The 22,839-nt window shown below is 30.7% G+C and overlaps 1 protein-coding gene across 1 annotated transcript; it reads right to left on the reverse strand.

The window, feature by feature from the left end:
- Positions 1-816: 816 nt before the first annotated feature.
- LOC106787863 (cytochrome b5-like) lies at positions 817-5,165 on the reverse strand. The gene is made up of 2 exons (XM_014750588.1): positions 5,144-5,165; positions 817-2,087 (listed from the first exon to the last, which is right to left on the reverse strand). Exon 2 carries the CDS (start codon positions 2,060-2,062, stop codon positions 1,601-1,603), a length of 462 nt encoding a protein of 153 aa, XP_014606074.1. The 5' UTR covers positions 2,063-2,087; positions 5,144-5,165; the 3' UTR covers positions 817-1,600.
- Between the last annotated feature and the right edge of the window lie 17,674 nt (positions 5,166-22,839).

Here is a 22,839-nt window from a genome sequence, read left to right on the forward strand (position 1 = left end):
TAAATAAAAATCGTAAAAATAAAAAATAATAATGTGTCTTTTTTATTTTCCCTTTTACGGGTTTGAGTCATTTCTTTACAGACATTATCTCATACCTATCCAATATGATCAAGAAGATTGTGTTGTTTGTTTTGTTTTTCTGGAATCAATAGCACACGATTTTTATTTTTCCGAACGAATGTATTTTATTAACCGTGCCCACATTGCTTGACTTTAATGATCTGACGGACACTAGTTATCCAATGTTGCTGGCCTGCTGACTCATACATGATAAAATATATAAAATAAAATTCTATATCAAAACAATTGATGAAATCGCGAGAAGAAATGAAGTTATATTATTACGTAGCGATGTGTTATATAATGTAAAAACAAAAATACATAAATGATATGATATATAATGTATTGAACTTTAATGATTATCAAACAAATCGAGTGAGAGTATTAAATAAGATAATTACTTGTTAGTTACAATAAATTTTACATTTCATAATAATTATAAATATTCATATATATCGCATATTATTCGATCGAAAAATCTATGTCTGTACAGAACGCTATAATATTCTTTTTGTTTCCTTATTAATATAACTTGAACAAATGTTTACAAAAGAAATTTAAATTATTTCAAAAATCCAAAATTCGTAATCTTTTGGAAATACGAATAAAAAAGAAAATTCAATCGAAGAGAAAGTTATTTAACTTATTACATATAAAATGATTGAATAGAATATAAGATGTCGCAATCAAATGTTTTTTCACTACAAAAGCTTTAACAATGTTTAAAAAAAAGATATGATGAAATTAAGAAATAAATAAAACACCTGTGTTCGGCTTAAAAAGAATTAATTGTTGTTATTATTATTATTATCATTAGATGGTGTTAGGAACTTGAAAGCTTATTTCTGCAAATACTAGAGATCCCGTCAATGTATCCGGTTCCTATGCAATTTCCTTCCATTCGCAACCCTCGTACCCTATTTTGTTAAAATCTATTTCAATTATTTATCTTTTAATATACGTCTTGGATTCTACTACCCAATGGTCTTTTCCCATTGGGTTTACCAATTAGTGTACTTTATATGCGATTCGATCCTCCTCTATACGCGTTACCACATGACCTGCCTATCTTACTCAATCAACGTGATTTTATGACGTAATATCCGGACTATTGTATAATTGATGTAATTCTATTTTATATAATAGTTTTCTCTATTCCCCCGTTTCCTTATCGCATTTTGCATCGATGATTTTCCGAAGTACATTATTTTCAAATATGTAGGATTCGTGAAACAATTTTACCATTAGGCTATCCAGAGCTCAAGGTCAACCTTTCATGAATACCAATTTATGTATTTGACATGTAGACGCTCGATCTCACAAATACTTTTAATTTGTTGTCTAGTCTTTAAACGTAAATAATCATGCTTCGTTGCCATAAAGGATTACCGTTCTGTAAATTCTAAGTTTTTAAACGTCTAAACAAAACTCGGAAACTGAGTAGTTTATTAATCGAATAAAAGCATGTGCATTCCCCGAATGAATTCTTTACATAAACTCGTCAGATTAATTATCATAACGTAGAAAAATGAATAGCCATTTAAAATCCAGCAACTTTGATGCCATTTGGTATACGAAAGATTCTCTCTTTTATTGGAAGCTCACCAATAAGATAATTCTTAAGTGTTTCTTGCGCGGTTTTCGAATGTCCAGCGCCAAAAAAGCTTAGAGTAGCGTCTCTTCCAGCATATTCTAGAAGAACATCTTGTCCACCAGGATGATTCTTCAATAATTCAGTACAATCGTAAACGTAATCGTAAATTATAATCCAAATACTATCAGGTGTATCGTGCCAAGCAACTTCATCCAAACTAATACACCGAAGTTCACTAAGTTTGGTACTATCTTCGTTTCTTTTAGATTTTCTCGAAGATTTTTCCTTTGATGTAACATTGAAAGATATTTCAGAAGTTTGTTCTTTATTGACGCATACAAAACCATCACGTTTCGTTTCCGAATCTTTCAGATCCATAGTTCGAAAGGTCACACTCAGAAGATCCATCCCTGTCAAGTTCTCCTGTTCTATTCTGAAAGAAATATTGAATCTCTTTTCAACGTGGAACATTAAGGATTAATAAAATTGACAACACGTGATGATTTATCTTCACTTCTATTTTAAAATGCAATTACTTTAATAAAAATTCAAATAATTTCACTGATAGTATTTTGTCAAGCACACAAATTTATCAAAACGATTATTTATTTTCATTTCTAGCTATGATTATTCGTCCCTCAGCCTGTGGATCATTCTTTAATAAATACGGTCTAACATAAAGTTGTTAAAACATTAAGATTTTATATTTTTTTTGTTCTTTTTCATCTTTCGAAATTAGAGCGTCGCACAATTGGCCCATATGCCAAAAACGCAGGATGCATACGAAGATGTAGTTTAATTTTGTTGAAAATTGGTATTTAAGGATTTTTGGGATCGTTAATTATGAATCTGATATTATTTTGTTTTTCGGTATTTTAATGGCCCGCTCGCTACCAGACTTTATTACGTTCTTAAAATATTCTGGAGCAATAATAATTCCTTAATTCTAGCTAGATTTACGGATCAAACCAATATGAATCATAAAATGACTTCGCCATTAGTCGACGATAAATTTAAGGCTTGCTTAAAGAAAATTTTTATGAAAATTTAAAAAACTGAGGATTGAATCACAAGTATGATTGTGCATTACCGTACAAAATCCTTGATAAAACCTAACGCGGACAATTACGCAAGCTAATTTTTAGATATTAGGGTAAACCAAAAGCTCGTGCATTTATTCTACTATAAATTGTGTTATAAATTGTGTTATAAACTGCCTAATGTATTGTTTTTGTAAAATTTACTCTGAAAATATTAATATAAAAAACGCATGAACTTTTAGTTCACCCTAATATTTTGTAAGGCAAAGGTTCAATAAACAATTTAAATTCAATTACAGCGCACTTACTCGTAATTATCGTACACTTATAGCTTTTTGAAAAAATATATTCCTAATATTTCTATTCATCAGCGAAAAACACGTTGCAGTTTACTTTCTAATAAGTATCAAATTTGTTATTTACGCAAATTTTTAAATACATTATTCAATTGTACTTATTGTCAGGCAAAGATTCCTTAATTATATGTTTAAATTGGAAAAATATTAACTGCACTATACGCGTTTTTGTGACACAGCGAGTAGTAAATGCGATGCGCTCGACGCACACTGATAATTTCAACTGATAATTTACAGGTTTGCATAAGCATTTATCCATAACAAATAATAGATAAAGACGCTAAGTGGTCCGCTAAAAATATTCTAGGGATTAAAAAAAATTGTTTTTTTTTTTTGAAGCATTTGAATTTCTATAAAGAATGTATTTTTTTTGCGTGTATTTTTCAGATTTGGAGCTAATATGCGTCGTTTTAATACTTTTTATTTACAAAATTATACCGCCTTAGACAAATAATTTCATCAATTATGGCCCAGAGAGAGGAAACCAAAAGGTTGGACATACCTGGATTTGTAATAAAAATAATATATTTACTTAATTTTACAAGTGTTGTTATCACAAACTCTAAACTATTGACCTAACATTTTGATATTCCGTAATTGATTTATTATTAAAATTAAAGACTGAGCAAACAACATTATAAAAAAAATTACATTTGATCTAAAATCATTACACTAAAAAATATATTAAACTCAGATACAAGTGCTTCAAAGTTGTGAAAGTTACTATTGTTATTATTATACAGGGTGAATTAATATTAATCGGATATTCGAATGTTTCTCTTATGTTAGATTTAAAGTTACAAAAAGTATGCCTAAATCAGAATCAAAATATTTTCAAAGAAAGCACGTGGTCATCATAACATCATATTTTTTAATGTCATTTTTTTAAGATGTTTTTTAGGTCGAGGGGTAGACGTAACAGAGCCATATAATAATCAACTTGCTAATTAAATCTTACATTCCTTAATTTTTATCTGTTAGGATACCAGAAAAACAAAGTTTATCGGGAAAAGCCAATCACTGCGGGAGATACATACTTAAATAAAATATAAAAGATATTAAATACATCAGGGGTTATGCATCAATTCCCTCTGAAATGAATCATAAAGCATTAGATTCATATTCTTCGAGATTAAATATATGTATCGTAGCTCAAGGGAATCATTTTGAACATTTAGCATTATATAAATAAAGCAAATGAACCTTACATAAGAAAAAAAAATACAATTCAAAATGTTATGCAAACAGACGTTGATGACCTAAAAAACACCTTAAATAATGTCATTAAAAACTATGATGTTTTAATAATCATGTACGTCCTTCGAAATCATTTTGATTCTCTTACGGAGATACTTTGTAATTTTACATCCAATATAATATATTCAATATAATATATTCAAATGTTTGGTTAATTCTAACTCACCCTATGTAATTAAATGAAGAGAAAAATAATATTTTCAAAAGAAAAATATTTCAGTGATAGTTTTTTTTGCAAGTACACAAATTTATATTAATGACTATTAATTTTCATTTATATAATCATGAATGAATAAAATTTATATATTTCTTCACTCATAACTTTGGTAATCGCAAACTCTAAACTATTGAACTTATTTCTTGATATGCCGAGATCGATTTATTATTAAAATAAATGACCGAGTAAATAAGAAAATAAAAAAAATTATTCTTACTTATCTGAGATTGTTACACAAAAAAATATATCAAATTCCGGTACAAAGGTTTCAATGTAATGAAAGTCATATAAGTGTTACTATAATAAAACAATACTATTGAACGAAGTTTAATGTAAACGGACTCAATACTTGCTTCATTCGAACTATACCGAAACCGCGATTACAAATAATCTATAAATATATAGTATATTAAAAGATAAATTTATAAAATTTATAATAACTCTCGACCCTGACCTTCTATTTTGATAAACTTCAGTTCATTTTAAATTGACCAATGACAATCAATAACAATTTGCATGTAAACTGATATATCGAGTTAATCGAATGTTTAGTGTCATTACACAAAACAACGTTACGATTGTGAAACAAAATAAAAAGACGATAAGTGATTACACTTACGTCAAGGATGATTCTTTCTCGACCGACATTGCACGGCGTACTGACTATTGGTTAAGTCAAAATGTCAATTCCTTTGGCGAAGGGAAAATAATTTCATTACCGGTTGAAACCTGATGCGTGCAAACGAGGTGTTCCCTTGGTCACGCACGGTAATCCAATGCTACTACTTCGAGTACGTATATATGGCTTACTTACTTCATATATTTTTTTATGAAAACTACTTTCTTCAAGACAGATTAATTATATTTTAAGCATTGGAAATATTAAAGGAAATATTATATTAATATCTTATTTTATGAATATTATATATATTATTTATTACAACATATATATATATATATATGCATAAAAAAATATTTATTTTTTATTATTTATTATTTTATATTTAATATATAATATATAATATATTTTTTTATTATTATTTATTTATTATATAGTATATATTCATATTATTTAGGAAAATCCGTTAATTAGTAAAATGACCAACTAAACCATAAATAAATATACTGACCTGTTAAAATATGAAATAGGGCAGAATTACATACTTCAATTAACAATAATTAATCTATGAATTTTCAAGAGGTAAATACTTAAATTATGAGATTGAAATTTGATTTCAAGTATAAAAACAAATTCTTCGATTTTTTTTTAATATCTGCCAATACTACACTGTTGTAACATAATAACTAGAAATAGAAAATTTGTTTTTCTTCGTTTTATGGTCTTCCAATCGAAGGTTATATAATCTCGAGATAACGTTTCTCTATTAATTTAAAAGACTAAACAAGGTTTTCTTCGAAAACTACGAAAACAAAAATAAATTAAACGCACACAATGAGTGTTCCTTGTTATTCGTCTTTATCTATTCTTCTCTATTTGAAAACAAATTTTCTATTAGTCATGCCATTCTATCGACTTCGAATATATCATGCTACAACGTGTCACAATAATAATTGGCAAAAATGAATTTAAAAAAAAATTCGCGGAAAAATCTCAAACTTTATCAGTAATTGTTAACAGATTTTGAATGTTATTAGCAAAATACAATAAGCTTGTAGAGGAAGTAAAATGTACTAAAGTTTCATGTCAAAAATATCCAAGGGATAATTGGTTGTTAAAACACTAATTAACATTGATATATCTTATATTTAATTAGATGACAAATTATTGATTTTTAAAATGATTATCTTCTTTACTTTATTATTTTTTTATTGTTATTTATAATTCCTTGCGATTAATCGTTTAAGAATAATTGTAAAATAATAATAATTAATTATCTTCATATTATTATTATTATTACGACTTTCGTCTTGTTATATTAGCTATATAGTTCTTTTCAGAGCATTTGTTATTCCTGTGATGATGATATCCAGTTTTCATGCCACCGTTTTAGAAGTCCTCCAGGTGGTCTCGTTGTTCCTATTTTTCCTGTTTTTGTCACATTCGGCAGCCTACTGTCGTCCATCCTGTCTACATGGTCTCGTCACTCTCTTCTCCACCTTACCACGTCTTGGGTCTCACATTCTTTTCTTATTTTTTGGTTTCTTCTTTTATCTCTTTGTGAGTTCCCTGTTATGACTTTTAGCGTTTTCATTTCTGTAGTTCTCAGGATACGTTTTGTTATCCTGCCCTTGTCTCTGCCGCGTAGGTCATTATCGATCTGACACAAGTTTTGTATATGCGTGTCTTACTTTTAATGTCCATATGCTTATTTCTCCATATGATATCCCTAAGGTATCCGGAGATTATGGAGGCTTTGGTTGTTTGGTCTCTTACCTCCTCCTCTAGGTTTCTGTTGCTCGTGATGTTTACTCCTAGATATTTCTAATCGCATAACTTGGTTTATACTTTTGTTATATACAGGTAACTTGCATCATTAAAAAATTAATTATAAAATGTAATAATTATTTGCATTCATAACAAACGAAATTCATAATAATTGTATGTAATGATACATGTCAAATGTAAAACTTTAAATTTTATAATAACAAAAATATTTATTTATTATACTAATAAAAAAAATTCCTGCAAAAGATGATTTCTACGTTATCGACAAAAATAAATATCATCGTGAAAAATTATCTATAAATCAAGTGGAAAGTATTAAATTTTACAATGAAATATCTACTGTAGAAAAGTTGGCATAAAACCTCAACAGCAAAGAAAAATGAATAAGTACTTTTAACTGCTCACTAATTGCACATTTAAATGCATAATTGCTCGCTATTAATTATTTATTGAATTAGTTATTAATAATAGTAAATACAAAAACGTTTTTTTCCATTTCTAAGCAAAGCAATAAAGTTTGCAACAGCAGAAAAAAATGAATAAGTGCTCTTAATTGCTCACTAATTGCTCAATCAAAATCCATAATTGATCACTTTTTATTAATTAATTATTTAATTAGTTATTAATACTTGAAAATACAAAAACGTTTTTTCTCATTTCTAAGCAAAGCAATGAAGTTTTCTATTGTTTTTTGTTTTCAATCAATTGCTGACTTTTTGTTTGTCCGGCTCCGCAACTTTATTTTATCAAATATTTTGTATTTATCGTTAATTAGTTTAAAATAGTTATTACACTTTGAATAATTATCATGACTGGGAAATATGTTATACGCATGCGCAATCACAAATTTAAGGCGCAAGTGAACTTTGAAAAAAATAAAAGTAAAGTTGGTATATACCTGCAGGGGATATATTTAAAATTGATTTCCAAAGTAACAACCTGTAGGGTAGTGAAAAGAAATAGGTGAATCATTCATAATGTATAAACAATTATTAAATATTTTAATTTTTTTCTGCTGTAGCGGTTCTATGCCAACTTTTTTGTGGTGATAAAAAATAATAATTAAAAAATAATAATAAAAATAATTTATTTTCAATTTTCCAATTATTAATACCTAATTATATAATTAATTAATAAAGTGAGCAATTATATGGATTTTGATTGAGCAATTAGTGAGCAATTAGTGAGCAATTAGTGAGCAATTAAGAGCACTTATTCATTTTTTTCTGCTGTTGCGATTCTATCCCAACTTTTTTGTGGTGAAGTATATAGAAACTCACAAGTCCCCTTTTTTATCTACCCAGCATCATTTTTGTTACCACTGGGACCACCATTAGACGATAGTATGTACTTAACGCGATGACGGTACAATACTATCAAAGAATACAATATTCTTTGATAGTATATGATAGTATATTTATATTGTAAGAAAATTTTAAATAATTATATTTATTTTTAGTGTCTAAATACGTGTGTGCTTTCAGAAATTCGTTTTATATACATATATATTTTAAAAAGTAGAAGAAAATCAAAACGAGTAGATGATAAATCCAACGATGACCACCTGTAACAAAAAGAAAACTATATTAATCATACAATCAAGTGATACAATAGCCTAACATATAAATCGTACAATTCGCAGATGCACTTTTTAATTGAATTCTCTATTTACTCAAATCTCTATCTATTGTGACGTCCCGCCACGCATATCTTTTTTATAGTAGAATAAAATTAAACAATAGAGACATTATTCCAGTGATTTACGTAGAAGACAATCGAAACCATTGTTAGTAGTAAATACCGAAACCAATCGAAGCAATCGCGACAGTAGTATAAATAAAAGATTAACTTATCAAATCTATTCTCATAAACAGCGCATAATAATTTACTCTTAGATTATTTTCTTCGATACTCATATTGACTAATTAAACAACTACAGTGAATCACTGGAAACCGTTCTAAGAATTCAACAAAGTCCACGTGTCCCCGCCATTTACTCTCGTCCGTCAACACGTGCTAACCATAAAACGCTGCACGCCATGGCCGAGAGGATCGGAGAACATGAAACCTAAGATCGAAAGGATCAACGTTTCTTCTATCATCCCCAGGACGTCATTGTCACCTTGAGCAAAGACCATCCCCCCCCCCACTCTCTTAATAAAGAACTCTCAGTTAGAAAACGTCGACAATACCGAGTTATCCGAAGCCTAACATAAACCAGAGCCAATGTTTCATGCCTTTCCCAGAATACAAATGTCAAATAAATTTAACTGTCACTTGACCGATAGAATAAAATTTAAACAATTCTGACCCGAGAGAAACGTATAGAATTTTCTCGAACGATCTGAAAGGGAACGGTATGGAATGTTTTCGAATAGTCTAAGTAAGATCCTCGAAACTCAGGAATGCTAAAACGATTATTGAATTATGAATCCTCAATATATACCCGCGCGATAAAAAGACAAATGCGAAAGAGAATTATAGAAATATTGTTAAAGAATAATTAAATAAGGATTATTATAAAATATTGTCAAAACTAATTAAATAAGATCGAAATATTTGCGAATAAAGGAATTGTGGCATGTCATAAGATTGAACGATGAAACTCTAAAGGGAAATTATTGAATAAGACTTACAATTAGATTTTAAGATTAACAAATTATATTAACTAATAATAAAGTACTAAAGATAACACATGTGTGTGTGTGTGTGTGTGTGTGTGTAAGCCTTCTTAAGAATATTCTAGAAACGATGATGTATTAAGAAGGCTTGAAAAGGGGTGGGAAAAGAACCACCCCTCCATTGCCCTCGCGCTCTTATTATCTCTTTTATCTTACAATCATTAACTTCACTTGACAATAGTTTTGATTCTGAATTATTAACTCGTAGTCTGATCTTAGTAGTCAGTTTTCCTTTTCTGATTCTCGATTTCGAGTATTACATAAACTTGTGCTAGTTAAACCTGTGCTAATTGAAAAAGAAACAAACCAGCGACCGAACCAAGCACTCCTGAGGCAATCACAATTGATCGAGAACTACGTAAAGGATCTTCTATTATCAACTATTTATAAGTAAAAACATCTTAGTGAACCAGAGCTACGGGAACTTATAATTTGCACCACTTCGCATCATTTTTCCTTTCATTCACGTTATCCTTTCACTCGTTTGCCACTACTTATCGCCATTCAATCTTGGGAATACGAACCTGCCTGGTCTCGGCTACACTCGGTGAGCGCAGGGTGGTCTAAACAGGCTTAGCACATACTACTTAAATCTATTTCGTCAGTTCAGACGTAACACTTCTATCGATTAATTAACAATTATTTTAATACTCTAATGTATTCTACTTATATTACAGAAAAATATTAACCTCGAAGTCATCACTGCGCAGGAGCGTTAAAAGGAGCGTATATATAAAAGTAAAGATATTCGTCGTACAGACACACGCGAAACATAAATTTTTTCGACATACACTGCATTTTATGAATGCAGGCTTCTCACACGTAAACGGGTATTTCAAATCGTTAGATTTAACAACAAACCTTTGAGATTTTATTCTATTTGAACGCCTTAAATGTGACTAATTTTTAAAATATATGTATAAATGCATTTCTGAAGGCACACACATGTTTATACACTAAAGATTAAATATAATTATTGAAAATTCTAATACAACATAACTATTCTATATATACTATCAAAAAAAATATCATATACTATCATATACTATCAAAAAATATTGTATTCTTTGATCGTATTGTACTGCATTGCATTAAAAACCTACTATCGCCCACTGGTTTTCAAGTTAGTAACTTAGATGATTGTGGTTACATGAAAATTGGACTTGTGAGCTTCTATGTACTTCTGTATTCTTTGATACTTTTGTAGTCTTTGCTTTTATTTAATAGATACCATGACTAACTGACTGACGGTAACATCAACGAAGAATACACGGATAAATATTGTATTATAAATTCTCAAAAATTAAATAATAAAAGATTAAATAGTTTAACATTTCAATTTTTAAATAAATGTAAACGATTTTCCAATCATTTATTTTTGTATTTTTTTTATATATTTTAGATTAAAAATATAATAAATTTTCTTGAGAGATGAGGTCGCTCCTATTGTCGAAAATATAACCTATTTCTGAGAATTTTTTATGAAAATGTGGTAAGTGGAAGGCAAAATTCGTTTAGAGGATTCACTCGGAAATTATACTATAACTATATAAATACATTATTTTATGAAAAACGTAGAAATTTCACGTTACCTGGTAAAATTTTCTTTTTATAAACAATTTTTCACGAAAATTTACACAATGAAAAAAAAAATTTAATATTTTTTACATATATAAATATAAGACTTTTTTTCTCAAATGGTCAACGTCTTTTCCTAGGTATAGTAATTATATACAGTGAGTATAAAAAAGTATTCATACAACAGCCAATTTAAATAAATATTTTAAAGAATCTAATTTAATTAGGTTCTTAATTACGAAAATATCTTAACAAAAAAATATATATACTTATTTTTAAAAATCTGTAAAGCTAATGTTATTAAAAAATAATTATATATTTATATTTGTTATCAAAATATTAACAAATTTTAAGAAATTATCAGAAAATATATGCGCAATAAATATTCATTATGTTCGTAACGAATATAAATAACTAATTATTTTGTAATAACATTAGTTTTAGAGATTTCTAACAATATATTTTTTGTTTACATTTTTTTGTAATAAACAAAGTTCTTTGAAGTTTTTGTTCTATTTGATTGCTGTATGAATACTTTTTACACTTACTGTAGATTCAGTATAAATTTTAAATAAACGGGTCATGAATTGTTGAAATTTGGCAGAACACTAATTGTAAGCTTGATATGAGTTTCGCTTTGTTTAGCTGTGACGCTGTCATTTTTTGAAAACTTGCAATAGAAAAATTTGTGAATGTTATTGAAAGCGTTTTTAATAAAGTACTCTGAACGTATTTTACCTTTCACTTACACTATATTTCCATTACAAAATTCTTAAAAATAAGTTATTTTCTTGAGTGCTAGAGTGGTCTTACCACTTAAGGGTGTAATTTAGTCTAGAATTTTTTAAAATTCAATTGTTTCCTTCATTTTCTGAAAGTATAGACCTTTAAAAATATGTTCCTAAAAAGAATTTGTAAAATTTTAGAAATTTACAAAATTATAGTCATTTTCAAAATATCAAAAATGTAACGATTTTTAAACATGGAATGCTAAGAACTGCTTTTTAGAAAGAACGGGGAAAAACTAAAAAAAAATGTGTTTCACTGTGTCGATGCTACATTGTGTCGTAACAAAGAAACGTTCTAACATTTATTAACATATTGCGATTACGGTCCCAAGAAACTATTTTATTCTAAACTCTAATTCCGCGTTTCTATCTTGTCGCTCTAGAGTATACAGAAACTTGGCACCAAAAAGCATAGAATAAAATAAAAAAAAACATTCCAAAAAACATTTTTTAAATTCGTTTGCAATGAAATTAGACCGCTTATAACGTTTTAAAAATTTATTTTGAGATAAAGATTTCTTACAATGCAAATAATAAGAAGCCCAAAGATACGCGACGATATATCGTCGTTCGGCACTAAAAGGGTTAATACGGTACTATCAGATATTTTTCAATTTTACTTCAAAACTTTGAACGCGTTTTTATCAATACTACTTTTTTCAAGCTGGTCTTACATGACATCTCGAGTTCTATTTACTAAATTGACTTCAAATTTGGCATGTACTTTTAGTACATGTTGCTTTATGATAGAAACAACGGACATTGCCAAATTTTAATTTCTACTATTTTTAATAATAAAAAACATTGAAAAGGAAAGTAAAGAATAAAAATTTTGGTTCAAAGAGCCGATATTTTTAGATTTTTCTTATTTATTTTTTATTGCAGTTCCTACCATAATGACAAGCTTTCTAAACAATTTTTTTGAATTTTTTTTTGTTTTGTTTCAGATGAACACAAATCCCAAGATCATGTTAACCAGCTTATCAGTTTTTTTTCCATAACTATATTTAAATCGCTATAAATCCTTGAATTTTTATTTTTAATAGATGTAATTTTTTGTATGGTTTTATACTAGTAGTTTTTTTATTAAGCTCTAAGAATATCCGTAATTATCACTCTCTAGTCTAGAATACCCCCTTAAAGAATTACCGCTTAATGTTTTTTGTAATTTTTATACGCGAAAATTGTCTACGATCAAAACAATGAATAAATCAAGCTTGATTATTTCGAATAATTTAGAAATCAGCTTGGAGACAAATCATCAAGCATCGCAAGGGAGTTACTTTTGTAACGTCGGAGAAACGAGTGACCTGTTTCCCTTGTCGCCAGTAGAATCTATTGAATTTCACGAAGCGCGTTACAGAAGTCGTTGCCTTCGATTTTCTGGTAAATAGCATTGCATGGAACTTTTCTTTGTTCCGGACAACGGAATTCATTGTCAGCAATTTTAAAATCTAATAAAAAGAAACAGACTTTTATACACAGAAAAATCTATATATTCAAATTTGAAGAAAAAGGAAAATATAAATGATAAAATTTTTCTTTCAAATTTCATTATTATATACGCGTGAACTGAAAAGACATTCGTTTAAAGGAAAATTATCTGCCGAAAGATATGATATCGAAAAAATTTTTTCCTGAGAAGAGTTCGATCTAATCAATTTTTTCCATTTTCTTTTAAGAAAATAAATTAAGAGATGATAGGAAAAGCGAAAGAAAAAGGAAGAAAACGTAAAATGAAGAAAAAGTATAATAATAAGCGTAAAAGAAAAGCTCCTTTTCCGTGCGATAAAATTCATTATCAGTAATTTACTAGTTTTATAGAAAATTCATCTTTTTCTTTTGCGGAGTAGTATTCTTATTTAATTTTTTCGTATGAAAACATAAATATATAACTTGATGATTTTTGAAAAATGAATAAGAAAAAGAAGAAAAAATTTTTTGATACAAAACATAAATAAACTTAACGCGAAAAAAAAATATATTTATTCGTAGAAAATTATCGCATAATTATAAAAATCATACACAATTGTAAACATTCTAAAGAAAATCCAAAGAAGCTTGTATGAATCAATTTATGAATCGTATTCTCTCTCTTTCTAAGAAAATAGAAGAAAGGGTGACAGGAAACTTCACATAAATGATCAAAATGTAAAATAAAGAAAAAAAAAAACAGCGAAAAATATTTCTTCAAAAATGCATATTTATAATAAAAGAAAAAAAAATATACATATATTCAAAGAAAATGGTCTTAAACTAGAAGACACGCGATCATAAACACTCAAAAAAAAACATCAAAAGAACCGAAAAGAAAAACTCAAGTTAATTGATTTCTCGATCTTATTTTTGAAAAATAGATAAAAAGATCACAGGAATATATAGTAGAAGAAAAATAAAGAAATAGATATAACAATAAGAAGAATAAGAATATAAGCATGGTCTAGATATGTTACCTTTAAAGTATATATAATTCAGTTCAATCATGAAAAATAACTAGGCGTTTAAAAGAAAGTATATAAAAAAAATTTGATTATTTAACTATACTTAAATTAATTGTTTAACAATATAACTAGAGACAATATTAAATTATTCGCTATTCGATCGTTTCAAAGTAACGTACGTTAGAAATATGATATTCCATAGATAATTTACAAAAATACGATATAGTTAACGGTATAATAAATTTCATACATTAACTATTTCATATTTATACATTAAATTTATACATTATTTACAATTAATTGAAGTATGCAATTCTGGCTTATTTCATACTTTAACTAGTCGGTATAATTATAACAGCCAGATATTTCATCAATTAACGGATTTCAGTTTTGAACGGTAATAGAGAAGTACGGTTGGTTGTTATCGAACAGCGCATGTGTTCTAGGTAAAGTAGGAGGAAGTGAGATAGATAAAGAAGTATCGGGGCGCCGCGACGGCGTCGAACGACGTCGAACGGCGTCGAACGGCGTCGAATGGCGGCGAGGGCAGCGCCGATTTAGTCCAAAGACGAGGTGGATAGTCGCAATCATGCCACCACCCTGACGCACCACGTTCCCGTATCTACTACGGTGCGTCTCGAGAAACAAGGAAAAGGGAAACTAAATTCGCGATTTTAACCACTCAGCAAAAGAAATCATAGAGAATAGATAAACGTAGGATAAATAAATCATTTCTTTTTTTTTTTTTTCGTTTTTATCTTTCTCTTTCTCTTTTTTGCTCGTTAATGAGAAAAGAAGCGGAAGAAGGAAAGAAAGAAAGAGAGAGAGAGAAAGATAAAGAGAGAGAGAAATAATAATAACTAACGTGCATCGAATGAACGAAACGAGAAACGTGAAACGTGAAAGGAACGATTGACCGAGAAGAAGTGAAGATAAAATCGACGAGAAGCTCGCGAGTGCGTCGATAAGTAAATCTATTAAAATAAAAAAGGAAAAAAAAAAGAGAAAGAGAATTAATAATGAAATAATAACAATAGAAAGAGAAAGAGAGAGAGAGAGAGAGAGAGAGAGAACTAGAGAAAAAAAGAGAGAGGGAAGTTTTTTCAAAAGAAAAAAATGTCAAAACAGAAAAACACGTTAGTGGTTCTTGTTTGATATCGGACGGTACAAGAAGTAATGTCTTCTTCTTCTTCTTCGATTGAAAGCTTGCGAGGTTACGCGCAAGCTCTCTCGCATGCGTGAGAAACAACCTACACTTTCTTCCCACTCTTTTTCTATTTCTCGTTCTCTCTCTCTCTCTCTCTCTCTCTCTCTCTCTTTCATTCTCTCATTCTCTTTCTTTCTTTTTTTTCTTTTTAACTTTCTATTTCGTGTGGACACGCGAATGTTCGAAAAAATAAGGACACGTGTCAAATCGTATTTTTTCTTCTTCTTCCGTATTTTCTTCTTCTTCTTCTTCTTCTTCTTCTTCTTCTTCGTCTTCGTCTTCTTCTTCTTCCTCGTACACGTTCAGCGAAAGGAGGTTGAAAGATAGAGAAGGGAGAGAGTGTGTAAGCGAGAGAGAGAGAGAGAGAGAGAGAGGTGGCCAAGTGGTGAAAGCAGTGCACGCTGCACGTGTTACTCCAACTGAGTCGTATCGATCGTCCGGAAGTATACGCGAGAATTGTTCTCGTCGTTCTTTAGTACACGCGCGTGTTACCTACAACGATATGGCCCGTGTTAACACGCGTGACTAAATATTATCTTCCATTTATTCATATTTATAAATAATATTATTTTATCATCAACAACAATCTTCTGCTTTCGATCGTTGTCCGTCTGTAAAAACTACCATCGAATCCTACCTGTCCACCAATTTGGATATTTTGATACGTTTGAAAAATGATTGTTAGAAAGTTTAATTATCGTTGAAACGAATCTTCGTATTAACCAATCGTTTTTTGATACCCAGTGATGTGAAGTGATCGTTTAGAAACGTGTTTTAGTTTTCTACGATTCAATTTAAAGGATTTTTCTAAACAGGACGAGAAAATGATCGTTCATCGCAAGATCGTCCGATGCTTACACAATCGAGTGAAATTTTATATTCATGGGGTTAACTTGAGAATGCTATAGGTATGCGCACATGGTATGAATTATTTTCTAAACGGGGTTACGAATGTGGTAATAATGTAAAATAAATTTACGATCGATACTTGACGTATTTTAAAGATATTAAATCCGAAGAATATTCTTGTTTTTTAATGTAATAATCTGTTATTAATAGCTACGTAAAATTTGATATTATTATTTGTTCGTATTTTATGAAAAAAATTCTCTTCTCATTTGATCTCAAAACATATATATATATTTTCTCGTAGGATGCGAAACATGTTACAGTGCGTGTTCCAATCTCCAAACTAAGACTGTTTATGCGTTCCGTATCTACTATGTATTTTCATTTGCAAAGCTAAGCAAAAGTCTGCTTCGCGAAAAGTAGAATCGTCCACGAATTCGTTCACTTGAATTTGTCTTTTCATTTCTTTATCGCGTAATCTAGTTTTATTCTCAAATATTCATTATAATTCGCTATGAAAAAATAAACTATAATACAAGAAAAATACAAATCAATAAAAAAAGTAAATGTTAGCGTAACATTTGTTCAAGTATACCAAGTAGAAAATTATTATAATTACTTTTCTGCTATTCGATCGTTATCATAATGATAAGAGTCTCTTCGACAAAATTAATTTATCAATTCATTCTTAAGAAAAATAATTTATAATTATTTCACCCGTTCTTCTCGATATGTAAAATCAAAATTTATTTTTGTTATACATCCCTGCATGATAAAACAAAAAAAGAAAATAAAAGTAGCCGAGACGAAAGAAAAAATCATAATTAGCACGATATTCTTACAATTTTTTTCGCTTTGTAGAAACTTGGCAGGGAGGGAGGGAAGAGGGAAAGAAAAAAAAGAATGAAATTTTTCTTCGAATCGGTGGCGGCGCGTGGTGGGGTCGGAGGAGTGGGGGTTGGGGTAGAGGGAATAACAGACTAAACAATGATTTGGGATATTTAGCTATTGGTGTAAAAATCATGTCCTAAGCGTGCGTACGAAGGTCGGCATAAAGGAAGGTAGATATGTTTATTTTCCGTGATCTAATATTCGGCTTCGTGGTATGATATACAAGTAGCGTGGGTTGATATCAGTAGTAGTCAGCTGTATCGTCAGTGGCGCACGCTCCCGCGCATGTTGCTCCGGATCGTTCTAATATTCATTTGAACGAGGGGTGGGGGTGGGGGGATAACTGGGAGAATGAAGAAAGCGGGAAGAGAAGGGGACCAAGAAAGGGGAACTGTGGGTGGGGGGTGGGGAATAACATTTGTCTCGATCGGAAATTGTGTCCAATACGATTATTCTTTTTCAATCTTATAAGATATATATGTGTATATATATATTGTATATATATATATATATATATATATATATATATACATCTTATACACTATCGTGCATCGTAAAAAGAGACGTGCAAAATCGTCGTAACTATCTCGGTTGGCACAGACCTCGTCACCTTTTCGGGACCGAAGAACCGCGTAAAGTTTATTTTAATAATGCGTACGTAGAACGAGCGCGTCGCGCTTGCTTCTCCGACACGGCCTTTTCTATTTCGGCATTTCTTCCTTTTCGCTCGAATCTTTGTCGAAACGAAAACAAAAAAAATAAAGAAAAAACAACATTGGATACCTATATAATTTCTTTGCGTTTAGATTTGATCAACGGTTGATATAATATATCGTAGAAAAAATATTTTATCGTTTTGTATAAATATTTTTGTGAAATATACATTTTCGTTCCACAACGTGTGTTTGAAATCATTTTAAATGATATCTATGATGATCTGTTGTCTTGATGATTTATTATAACTATGAAGGTTTAATATGGTGGTCTTCGATTTTTAGGATAATTTTTCGTAAAGTATTTCTTTTGATCGTTCCAAGTTTATTTTAATACAATCAGCGTGTGCATATTATCGAAAAGCTAATTTAACGAGACGCATAAATTTTCGAGAAAGCATGTGCCAAATTTATATTACAAAATTTTAAATAACGTTAGTTAACAGATCTTTTTGTTTTGATATTTTATTGTTACATTGTAGATTATACGATATTTCGATTTCTAAATTAATTTTTCTTAAAGTAATCTTTTCTAAATTATTTCTAAATTTTGTTTGTTTTAATTAAATGAACAATCACATATAAACAAGAAAAACAATGTAACGGAACGCATGAATTTTCAAGACAATTACTACAAAATATTTCTTGAAAAAATTTTTAATAATAACAACGATCTTGTTATCTTATTAATTTATTGTAAAAATGAAAATGAATAGATAGTGTCGATTTCTTAGCTAATTGTAAGCAAAATAACTTTTTTCTCGATTATTTCGAGTTTATTTTAATAAAGCGAACGTATATAATATATTAACGTCGCTGGTAACATCATCGTTGGTCTTTTTTAATCTCGTCTTTACTCCTTATCCACCTGAATCTCCGTACGAAGGAGAAACAAAGAGAGTGAAAGAAAGGAGGGGTGGCAGGGAAGGGATGCTTGCCTCGCTCCGACATTATTTTTTTCGTATATTAATAGTTGAGGATCGATTAATTGATTTCTGATGTAAATAAATAAAAACCAAAGAAAATATAGAAGACTTGTGCGTGTAATAATAAAAAAATATAATACAATGAATAACTTAAGGAAAATAATTAAAATTTTTAGTTAAACGACGGACAACTAATTAACGTAAAATTTAAGTAAAATATAATACACACGAAAACGGGGAGAATTATTGAACGATATCGGGATGGTCTACTATCTTCTTGTACTGTTTCATGTTATTAAGAAGTACTATACAGAATGAACTGTTCGAAATAATATCGAAATAATTCCATTCATAAGTATCGCTCGTTTTAATTATTTCTAATTCTACAAAACTCTTTATCGACAATATCACGTTTTTTTTTTTAATTTGTTATCAATTAATTTATTTTCTTAAATAACGTCATCTAAAGGGATCAACTACCAAGTTTAAATTGATCCTGAATAGAAAGAAAATTATGAGCGATAAAAAAGTTAGGAATAATAAAAAAAAAGTGTTAAGAAGTGTTAAGAAAAAGAGTGCGCTTGCCGTATGTTCGTACGTTTCGATTGACTCTGTGTGTATGTGTATCTGAAAGAGCGAAGCGAGAAAAAAAAGAGGGAAGAAAAAGAAAAAAAAATCAAGTTTTAATTTAATATTAAAAAATAAAATCGAAATAAAATGAAAATAAATAATACCATTATTTAAATTAAGAAATAGAAAAAAAAACCGTAATAATTGTGATCATTGTAATATAATTTTCAAAACAACGATATATTTATTAGTTTATCGATAATGCCATATATAATAATTGATAATAATGATTAAAATACATACATTAAAAGTGAGCATCTTTTTAAAGAACGTGGAATTTAATTAAATTTTAATATTAATAAATAAACACAAAATATATATATATTGCAAATAAATGTTATCATTACTTAAACAAAGAAATTGCAAAAAACCGTAATAATTGTGATAATGTAATATAATTTTGAAAAAACAATGATATAATATTAGTTTATCGAGATAATGTCATATAATAATAATTGATATTAATGATTAGATAAACATTAAAAGTGATCAACTTTTTAACGTGGAATAACTAAGGTAGTAATATCGCGTATTCAGAAACATTCTCGCCGATTTTCCGAGCGCGTCTCGAGAGTAAGAGAACTCCTACTATTTATAAATTGGTTTGAACCCGGTCGCATTGGCGATCCTCGTCGTCGTGCGCGGCGCGTTCTGGTGCGGCTCAAGCAAACGGGCTAAGCCTTCGGTCCCGAGCTGCTCGTGCTGCCTCGTGGAACCTCGCGTGGGGAACAATTCGCCACCCCATGATAAAAATAGAAGCTCCTAGCCAGCTAGTCCAAGCTCCGACCTAGGAAAGAGAGGAAAGGAAAGACAGAGAAAGAGAGAGAGAGAGAGAGAGAGAGGGAAATCTAGTGAATGCGAGTACGAGTGAGTGTGCGAGGAGTAAAAGAGAGAGAGAGAGAAAGCTACTGAATACGAGTTATAAGTGTATTAGTAGAAGAGGGAAAGAAAAACAATGATATTCAAATGAGAAAGATAGATGATAAAGAAATAATACAAAAGCTAAAGATATAGATAGAACAATGAATATATGATTATACATAATAATAAAACCAGGAAAGAAATCAAGCAGAGTATGATTCTCAGAGTTAGAAAGAGAGTGTAGAATTTGAATATGGCTAAAGATCGATAGATCGGAATAAACGTTTGGTAAGATCCAACATAAACGACGTTAACGAAGAAACGAAGACGACGCACCGGCGCGGCGCACCGGTGGTAGCCGATGCTGCTGCTGCTACTGGCACGTTTCGATGCCGTCTTTCCATCCCTCTCTCTCTCTCTATTTCTTTTTCTTTCAGCCGAGAGCTTTCAGTTCTTCGTCATCCGTCGTCTTCGACGCGAAGAAAGTGCGTCCGTTTCTTTGGCGAAGCACACGCGAGATTAGTAATAAGCCTCGCTAAGATCGATCTTATGTTAGTTCGTCATAAACGCCGGCGTTAAACAGTTTACGTACCTGCTGCCGCTTCAAATATATACATTCCCAATTGAAAAGAAAAAATAGAAATGAATGATTAAATATAGGGGAGAGTTAAATTAATGATTTATATCGATTGGAGTTTTCTTTTGGTACGGGTTTCGAAGATGGTTTTTCTTTTTTCTTTTTTTTTATAATTAGTGCTGGTGTTTCTAATGAAGATGATGTGAACCATTTTGATAAAGAAAGATATATATACAAAAATATATATATATATATATATATACATATGTGTATGTGTGTGTGTATATATATATATGTTATAGATAGATAATCGAGAAACATAGAGAGCGCGCGCGCGTGAGAGAGAAAGAGAGAGAGAGAGAAAGAGGCACATTCCGAGCGGATCACGGATGCTTATAGAAGCGTTGCGTAACGGCGTCAGACGAACAGCGAAATTGCGGCGGCTGCGGCAGCAGCAGCAGCGGCTACCGAAGCGCGTCGAGCTTCGGCAAGATCGAAAAAAATTGTAGATCATTATCTTACGGTGCCCATAAGGTGGTGGTGTCCATACGAAAGAAAAATAAAATTCGAGGAGGTAGAAGGAGGAGAAGGTGGAAAAAGGATTTTGTGCGAGTTAAAAGTGGATCATCATCATTGGTGTCACCTAAAACAGGATCGGATACAAGGTGTTCTCGTGATCTCGATCAGGGATCGAGGAGAGGAAAGGAGAGAGAACCCTGGCCGCGTGTGAGAGTGCGCGAGTGAGTGAGCAACGACCTGTCGTCGTCCAAGAAGAACACGAAAAAAACCTTCGAGTTGCTAGGGTATGTTAGATTAGCTTGCTCCGAGGGGGTTCTCTAAGTGGACAGGTAGAGAAGATTGGGGTTGTTAGATACGAGCAGAGGAACAAGCTGTTTCGTATAAAATGAGATAGAAAGATAAAGAATGAGAGAGAAGTGAGAGAGAGAAAGTAGATGGATATATCCCTTTGGTAATATCAATTCTGCTGGTGTCTCGAAACGTTTCAAGGCCAATCTTCGTCCCTCGATCTACACATTTATTGACACACGCACGTCCGCACACTCGAAACGCGATAGAGAATTAACGCGCGCGCACACGCATACGTATAGGTAGAATTGTCAATTTTGTTTATTTTATTCCGATCGATTGTTCGTATTTTGCATCGATATAAGTTGATCACTTTCACAGGATAATCTCATAATGATATCGCTCGGGCTATCTTACCGCGTGATTAATAGCCTCAATCTAATGGCCCGTGGTAATATAACGTCGGTTAATCCAACTACTTATTATTACATAATTTTTGCACTTTTTCGAATAGAATAGAATATCTCGAGATTGTGGTCTAGAAAACTGATTCAATTTGCACAAAAGACCGGGAGATTAAGTAATAGAAGCAAAAGAGGGTAATTCTCATGTTTAGGTATCGTAAACGGGGGTGGTTGTTGTTCGGTTATCCTACAAAGATTTAAGAGAGGAATTTAGCGAAAAGGAAGAAGAGGAAGAAAATAAGGAAGAGGAGTGAGAGAGAGAGAGTGAGGGAGTGGGTGAGGGAGAGGGAGAGAGAGAGGGAGAGAGAGAGAGAGAAAAGAGGGGATAGCGATAGTAGTATTAGTGCTAATAGGTGTTGGTGGTGGTGGAGGTGGAGAAGGATGGAGCAACGTCCAAGGAGACGGGGAACATACGGACGTTGCTGACGAGGAAGGAGCGAGAAGAGGAGGAGGAGGAAGAGGAGGACGAGGAGGAGGAGGAACAGGAGGGGGAGA

Source organism: Polistes canadensis, unplaced genomic scaffold (assembly GCF_001313835.1).
Source record: "Polistes canadensis isolate GaletaPanama2010 unplaced genomic scaffold, ASM131383v1 scaffold_117, whole genome shotgun sequence".
In the NCBI taxonomy this organism is placed as follows: domain Eukaryota; kingdom Metazoa; phylum Arthropoda; class Insecta; order Hymenoptera; family Vespidae; genus Polistes; species Polistes canadensis.

Coding starts and splice junctions, on each gene's coding strand:
- LOC106787863 (XM_014750588.1), bottom strand. CDS start 2,062: ATGGATCTTCTGAGTGTGACCTTTCGAACTATGGATCTGAAAGATTCG.